Below are 8,362 nucleotides of genomic sequence, written 5' to 3'. Positions count from 1 at the left end.
CCTCCCACCTGATTATCTGTGATGGCCACCATCCATTCCCCAGGCATTTGCATGATTATGAATGGTGGCATGCAAGATGTTGATTCAAAAATGATCTCCACTCATTAAGGGACAAAAAAATCTAGAAAGTTCTGAATAACGATAAACTACATTCCTGTTCCTCAAACCTAATTGCTTTCTGATACTATATCAAAACTAGTAGCTCATTCTCTTCCCTATACACGCATATCTTTCTATTGGAAAATAATTTAAAGGCAAAATAAAAGGATATCTCCATTGAACTAAGCATTTCCAGGACTAATGAACTTGGAAGGGAGACATGAACAATGACGACATGAGGCTCATGAATATGAGCTACATATAGTCATCAGATCCTCGGGCATGGCCCTCTAGCCCCTGAGACCTATTCCTGAGTGGTAAACTGGATCCAGCCTCTGTTTTTACCTCCCCAGTGCCAGCGGGGAAGGGGAAGTTGGGCATAAAGCGCTTAAGAAACCGGAACTCACTAGTACCAGTGCCAGTGGCGGAGCACATTTCATAGGGACAAGGCTGGGATAAAGATCCTTTGGCTCCTCCTTGTACCCGGTGGTTAGGAAAATTACAGTCATCATAGAAATGCTCTTGAATTGTGATCTTTTCTCTGTATTTAATTTTCTGGTAGATGTGTATAATGCAGATCACTGTGACAGAGAGGAGAAAGAGAAAGGAAAGCACAGCCAGAGAAATGACCAAATATTTAGTGGATGGATTTACCCTTGTAGGATGTTTGGATGGATCCTGGAACTGCAGAAAGGGCTCAGAAAAGCCATCTACCAGCAGAATGTTGAGTGAGGCCGTAGTGGAAAGAGCTGGTTGGCCATGATCCTGAACGAGAATGATCAGTTTCTGTACCATGGGGTCTCTCTCAGATATCTGCCGCAATGTATGAATTTCCCCATTTTGTTGTTGAACAGAGAATAACCCAGAGTCAGTGGCCTTAAGTAGATGATATGAAAGCCAAGAATTCTGACCTGAGTCACCATCCACAGCCACTACCTTGGTCACTAAGTAGCCTGCCTCTGCAGACCTGGGCACCAGATCATTGCAGGGCAATGTGCCATTCTGCAGTGGGTACAAGATCATTGGGCGGTTGTCATTGTCATCCAAAACAACTACTCTGACAGTAACCTGGCTACTCAGTGACGGGAAGCCCCCATCAGTTGCCTTTATCACAAACTGAAAATCTTGAATGGCCTCATAATCCATGGTTCTCAAAGCATAAAGCTTCCCATTGTCTGAATTTATGGAGATATAAGCAAAGACCGACAGATCTCCACTTTTTGGAGGCAGCAGAGAATACGTTACTTGGGCATTCTCACCCAAATCTAGCTCCTCAGCATGGACTTTGCCAATAAAAACCGCAGGGCTGTTGTTTTCTCGAACTGTCAAGATGTAGGAGTCTTCCTGAAATACTGGGGGATTGTCGTTAATGTCAGATATTAGCACCTCTATTACAGTCTCTGTGGAGAGATTGGGTGGCCCAGTATCCATGGCAACAAGGGTGATATTATAGCCTGAAACCTCCTCTCGATCCAAGCCTCTGTCAGTGACCAGCGAGTAAGAATTCCGGAATGTAGGTTTGACTGCAAAGGGAAGGTCTTCTTTGAGGAAGCAGGTGATTTTTCCTCCCACCCGAACGTCCCGGTCTCGGATAGAGAAAAGGGCCACTACCGTCTCTAGTGGGGCGTCCTCAGGAAGAGGGCTGGACACAGAGGAGACCATCACTTCAGGGGGATTGTCATTCACATCCACCACTTCCACCAGGACTTTGCTGTGGGCAGTGAGGCCTCCTCCATCGGTAGCTTGAATGTCAATGTCGTACGTTTCAACAGCTTCAAAATCTAGGGGCCCTCTGAGTCGAATCTCTCCAGTTTCAGAGTCAATCTGAAATGTCTGGAGAATTGCTTCTGCGTTTTGAGCTAAAGAGTAAGTTACCGCCTTGTTGGAGCCCTCGTCTAGGTCCGTGGCAGTCACCGTGGCCACCAAAGAACCATTGGCAGTATCTTCTGGTACCTGAGCACGATACACCAGGCGGGAGAACTGGGGCACGTGGTCATTGACGTCCAGGACCTCCACGCGGATGTGGGCAGTGCCAGACTTGGGCGGGGACCCGCCGTCCACCGCCGTAATGGTCAAGTTGACTTCGGGCTGCACCTCTCTGTCCAGGGGTTTATGCAGCACCAGCTCAGCATATTTGGGCCCGTGGCTGCGGAAGCGGGTGTGCAGGTGGAAATAGGTGTTGGCACTCAAGGTGTAGTTTTGGAGACCGTTGAGACCCACGTCCAGATCCTGGGCGCTCTGTAGAGGAAACCGTGAACCCAATGGGGTGCTCTCCGGAATCTTTAAAAGTGGCTCCTCGTTTGGGAAAATCGGGGCATTGTCATTGATGTCGAATACCCTGACCTCGGCACGGAAGGACTGCAGCGGCTCCACCAGGACTATTTCAAAGTGCAGAACACACGGGTCGGCTTTGCCACAAAGGGACTCCCGATCCAGTTTCTCCTTCACGAACAGATCCCCCGTCTTGCGGTGGAGCCGGAAGTGCAGTTTGTTGCCCTGGGAAACGAGCCGCGCCCCGCGCGCAGCCAGCTCCCCTACCTGCAGCCCCAGGTCCTTAGCCACATTAGCCACAAACGAACCGCTCTCCATCTCCTCCGCCACCGAATAGCGGATGGTTGCCGCACCCGCCAGAGAAATGCACAGAAAAAGGAGAAGAGACCCCACTTGCCTGCTTTGCAAGAGTTTTCTGCGCGCAACCGCCATCCGTGCCTCCTGGCGCACTCTCTGCGCAGCAGCCGCCACCTGTTGCGGATGTACTTTCTCTTTTCCGGCCACAGGTTCCTGCAACTGCTGCGGTCGGCTTTAATAGCTTCTAACCGCAGAGCTGCCAGTGGCTCGCACAGCCCGGTAAGCTGTTTGGCACCTGGAAGAAAATTTGCATTGAGTAACTCAACTCCCTAGCTATCCAGTGTATTAATAGATATGTCCTCATTCCGGAGAGCTAGGTAGAGGTTGAAAGTTTGTTGCCAAAGCAACGAGAGACTCGCCTTGGCCCTCCGTTTCAGAAAAAAATTTCCTTGGGAATTGAGAAGCCAATGAGGATACTCGCTCACGCTGAAGTCACCGTGACGGCGAGACCGCGGAGGCCGCGGCAGGACCCACGAACCGCCGCGGAGTAAGTTACTCCGCACGCCCAGAGACCAAGGGAGAGACAAGAAAAAAACATTGCAGTGTCTTCTGGAGCTTCAACTGACTGGGTGGGGGTTGGGGAGAGGGGCTTGGAGGAAGTGATCCGTAGGAAAAGAAAAGGGGATGGGCAGACGTTATCTTTCAGGAACCCGGGGTCCAGTAGGTACACGGATAGGGGAATTGATCAACTAACCCCTAGATTGTGCATAAATCCATTTTTTTTTCTCCCAGAACACTCAAACAGTTAGGAAGCAGCTGGCTTGGCAATTAAATGATTATGATGGCAGTAATATTTATTGGGTATGATTTCTATATACTGGTACTGTGTTGAGTGATTTACATGTATTATCTAATTTAATCCTTGCTATAATACAATTCTGTGAGGTACACATTATTATTTCTTTTTTACACACAAAGAAACAGACTGGAGAGATTTTGTCACTTCAATGTCCCCTACCTAGTAAATGTTAAAGAAGTAACTCAATTTAATATTGTTTGACTAAAAAACCTTTCTTACTGTTCTTAATCAGTATACTACTCTCCTTGCCAGAAAATATAGTGGATAAATTAAATGAAGGCAAATATTTGGCTTTGGATTTTAAAGTAAATGAAATAATAAACTATTTACATATATTGAAAATGTCCTGATAGAAATATGGGAAATGTTTGTTGAGAGTTTCTTTGCAATCATAGGATCCTAGAATGTTTAAGAATGATAAGACACCTCAGAAATATGAGGTCCAATCTCCCCCTCTCTTTTTTAATAAAGAAACTAAGGCCCAAATGACGAAAGTTCATACAGTTACTCATGGCAGTATAAGAACTAGAACCTGTCTTCTAACACTCTGTCTCATGCTCATTATCAAAAGCATTTGTGCTCAGCATTTTATGTGCTAGATGCAATGGAAATAGACTTAAGACAAGTCTAAACCATATTTTCCAAGTGAGATAAAAGTGAATGAAAGTAGTGTATATAATATTAATGGCATCCTGACATGAAGGAGTTAACAGATCCCTCAGACTCCATTAGCTATCTTAACATCTGGCTGAAGTGTGCTTCCCTAAGCAGTTTAATTTTGCCTCTTAAAAAAAACTGTATGTAAAGTGTACAGAAGGTAATATTTTTTAATTATGGTAAAAATAATGCTTACAGTAGGTAATCATTTGAATCTGATTTCTTTCCTTCATTATTTAGCACAATGCGAGATTGATGTTGTTGTGTTCGCTATAGTTCGTTCATTTCCATTGCTGTACAGAATTCCAGTTATTGTCCATGCCCTTTGGCCACAGACTATTAGGAACAAACACACACCTGCTGTTGAACAAAGTTGTATTTTCTGACTTATTACAACAAGGGAGGCTGCACCACAGAGAATCATGGGGCATTTCAGTAAGAAGGTGTTAGAAAAGACTTATATGGTACTTAGTCTTGGTCAAGGTGATTTGGGGTGGTTTGAAGCAGGGCTTTGCTCTGGATTAGAAGCTATCAGAAACAGTTAATTCTATCATGGGGTATATGAATAAATCTGTGTAAAAGGTGAGATGAACAGGGGGAAGCTCAAGCTGTGATTGGTAAACAAACTGTGATTGCTAATTAGTGTTATCGAGGATAGAGAGATATTTGGTCATTTTTGTGGATTGGAAAATGTTCTTTTTTGTCTGTGTTCAGACATGATTATGGCATGCTGTTGTTTTTCTCTTGATCCTTCAGAGTCACATGTTCTTCTATGAAATTGTTTTTATTTCACAGGAGAACACCATAGCCTAGCTCTAGGCTCCTAGCTATCAGGCCAGCTCCTAGCTGTATGAATACAGCAAAACGCACTTATTCATTCTATTGTTCTACTGTTTGTAGCAGTATGTTATTGTATACATCACTTTGTGCACATGTGTGTATATTTGGGGTGTGGGGGCACACACCTAAAAGTGGCATTGGTGTCATAAGTTATGTTTTTTTTACTTTACCTGATATCGCCAAATTGCTTTCTAAGAGATTGTACCAATTTACATTCTCACCAGCAATGTAACTTCCAGTTGTTCAAATTCTATCCAATACCTAGCATTACTAGTCCTTCAAAGTCTTAACCATTGTTGTTATTGTTTAATTTGCACTTCTCTGATTATTAATTACTGATGAGATAGGCACTATTTTTATATTTTTAGTCATCTGGCTATCCTTCGGGTAGGGGGAGGGTTGTTCAATTCTCGTCCATTTTTTACACTTGGTTGTTTGTCTTTTTCCTATTGATTTGTAGTAGTTCTTCGTATATTCTGAATATGAGTCCTGAATACTCTTTATATATAAGAAAAAGAGACATGTTTATTCTTAGTCAATATATATCTTACAGGTTTTGTTTTAAAAAAAGGAGATATTTCTTCTAGTGATTCACACATTATGCAGAAGTTTGTGGCATCCTAGGAAGTCTTTTTTTAATTGAGATATAATTGACATTATAATAGTTTCAGATATACGACATAATGATTTGATATTTGTATATATTGTGAAGCGATCACCACAATAAGTCAAGTTACCATCTATCATCATACATAGTTATAATTTGTTCTTGTGATGAGAACTTTTTAGATGTACTCTTCTTGTACACCTGAAATCTACGTAACTTTACTAACAATTGTCACCCCAATAAACTTTAATTTAAAAAATATATCTACTCTCTTAGCAATTTGCAAATATATAATGCAGTATTACTAACTATAGTCACCACCTAGGAAGTCTTAATGTAATTAATTTCCAAATAATTCATTCAAAACCTATAAATTAAAAAAAATACATTCTTTTGAGTTGAAATACAAGAAACACTGCTCTTCAATTGGATTGATTCTTAATCTGTTTGATTAGTCCCCAGGGTAGGTAGTAATATCTGCTTGATGGGTTAAATTCTGAAATATTTTTTCCCTCTGAAAACCTTGCAAACTTTCAACATGGTGGTATTTTTGGTATTTCATTCTTTCCTTTGAAGGTAGAACTAGGGGCCCACAGAATAAATCTATAATCTTTTAGATTGTGATGTCAGGGTCTTTACTCAAAATCTAGATATTGGGAAGAGGTGCTGGTAGCATATCATAAGGTTTTGGGAAAACAAAAATCCATCCCCAAACTATATCTAAGTACTAACTTCTAAGCTTTTAAAAATCTTATTTTGAAATAATTTAAAGGTACAGGAGTGCTTACAATGGCCCATTATTTTATCCATTGATTTGGCTTGACCAAAACTTTAGTCAGGCTTCTTTTCTCCCCAAATGCCCTGAAGTTTACTTTGCCCCAAAACTTAAGCCCTAAAATGCAGAACATCCCCACGTGATGGTTCATTCTGAGAACTGGCCGATTGCAGGGGGGGAACCCATTGCCTGTGAAAGCACCCCTATTATTCCATTTGCTCATTCTATCCCCCTTGCTCTACTCCCAAAGTTCCTGCTAGTCCTCCTGTTTACCTCTCCCTACTTAAAAAAAGAACAAAACTTATTTTTCTGTTTGATTTTGAGGCATTTGCAGATTTTGTGGTCAGAGAGTTCTGCTATTTCAGTAGTCTTTTTGAATAGTGCTTTCCTTTCCTAGGTCTGGATTTGCTTATATTTGACATAATAAATAATAATAAATGACCATATACTCTTCACCTAGATTCACCAATTTTGCTACATTTGTATACTCTTTCTCTTTCTTTTTTATACACGCACGTATAATATTATACATTATCTATAGAGAGGTTAAGACTTCGACATATCTTTCTGGGGGACACTCTTCCATCCACTCTGCTAATGTACTATTAGCCAAAGCAACTCACATGGAGAAGCACAAAGTCAAGGCGTGGGGAAGTATACTTAACCCAATGTGAGGTGAAAGTACATCATTGACCAAACTTAAAATCAATGGGGCAGAGAGGTATACTCCCATAGACATTCAAGGGGAGTGTGGCTATTTTTGAATAATAAATGTTAATTTATACAGTAAGTCCTCACTTAACATAACTGATAGGTTCTGTGACTTTAAGCAAAATGGTATTGGTTTATATTATGGCTTCTTATGTTTGAAATCAATTTTACCACAGGCTAATTGATATACACGAGTTAAATTCCGATGGTATCTTATCAATGTTATAATGAAATGACATTGAACTAAAATCTATTCTAACATTTATGTAAATATGTCATTTATGTTTATTTATTTACCTTTACATCACAGATTTAAATGTTTCTGAAATGCTAAGAATTTTGTCACTATTTTCAACTTCTTTCAGAAGAAAAACACCCTAGTCAACTATTAGAGACTCTCCCCAATTGTTGTTTCTATTATTCTAATTTCAAGTACAGTTTTAATACTTATTTATTGTTATAGCCATATTTATAAGTATATTAATATCTGGAATTCCCTCTCATTTTCTTTCATATATACTCTGTAAGTCTTTAAAAAGCTGTCTATTTTTAGGAGCAGATGTATTTTAAAACATTGAGTTGACACCTGCAGTTTTAGACTTTACTACTATTTTAGAATTCTATTCTTCCATTGTCTTTTCATGCATTTTAGGTTCGTATTCATTTTAGCAGGTACACAAGGTTTTAGGGGTCTAGAAGTCTTAGGCAGCTCAATTTATTAGGTTCTTTGGACCTACCATCTGTTGCTTTAAATGACAATGACCCTTATTGTTCACCATGTGCATGTGCATATTATGTTTCTGTCTTCCACAGTAACATAAGAAGCCATAATATAAACCAATACCATTTATAGGCCAGATTTATATTACACTCTTATTTTAAACAGATGGCTTTCATGCCCTTATTCATGCTTATTTGTTTTCCATATTGAGTCTGGTAGCATAGATTATAGGTGTCTTTCCATGAAATCTGACAAGTGTTTAGGAAACTTCCCAATTTAATCAAATGGAACTGAGGTTAGAGTGATAACTCTTCTCCTCATTAAAATCTGATCAATTTCTTCCTTTTATAATTGATTCAAATGACAACCCCAAATTCAGTACCTAAATTTTTATTGAAATTATTCTAAAAATAATGTTTTATATCTTAACACAGAAATGATAACTATATTTTCTGTCTTAAGAGCTATAGAACAGTAAATGAGAAAATATCTAGAAGAATACTAAATACTAACTGAATTCGCTGA

The 8,362-nt window shown here is 40.1% G+C and overlaps 1 protein-coding gene across 1 annotated transcript; it reads right to left on the bottom strand.

The window, feature by feature from the left end:
- Positions 1-354: 354 nt before the first annotated feature.
- On the bottom strand, positions 355-2,802 carry PCDHB1 (protocadherin beta 1; the record flags this gene model as incomplete). The annotated part of the gene is made up of 1 exon (XM_081035005.1): positions 355-2,802. One exon carries the CDS (start codon positions 2,800-2,802, stop codon positions 355-357), a length of 2,448 nt encoding a protein of 815 aa, XP_080891131.1.
- Between the last annotated feature and the right edge of the window lie 5,560 nt (positions 2,803-8,362).

Source organism: Rhinolophus hipposideros, assembly GCF_964194185.1.
Source record: "Rhinolophus hipposideros genome assembly, chromosome: 23".
NCBI classification, from domain to species: domain Eukaryota; kingdom Metazoa; phylum Chordata; class Mammalia; order Chiroptera; family Rhinolophidae; genus Rhinolophus; species Rhinolophus hipposideros.
This window is presented reverse-complemented; position numbering and strand designations above follow the sequence as displayed.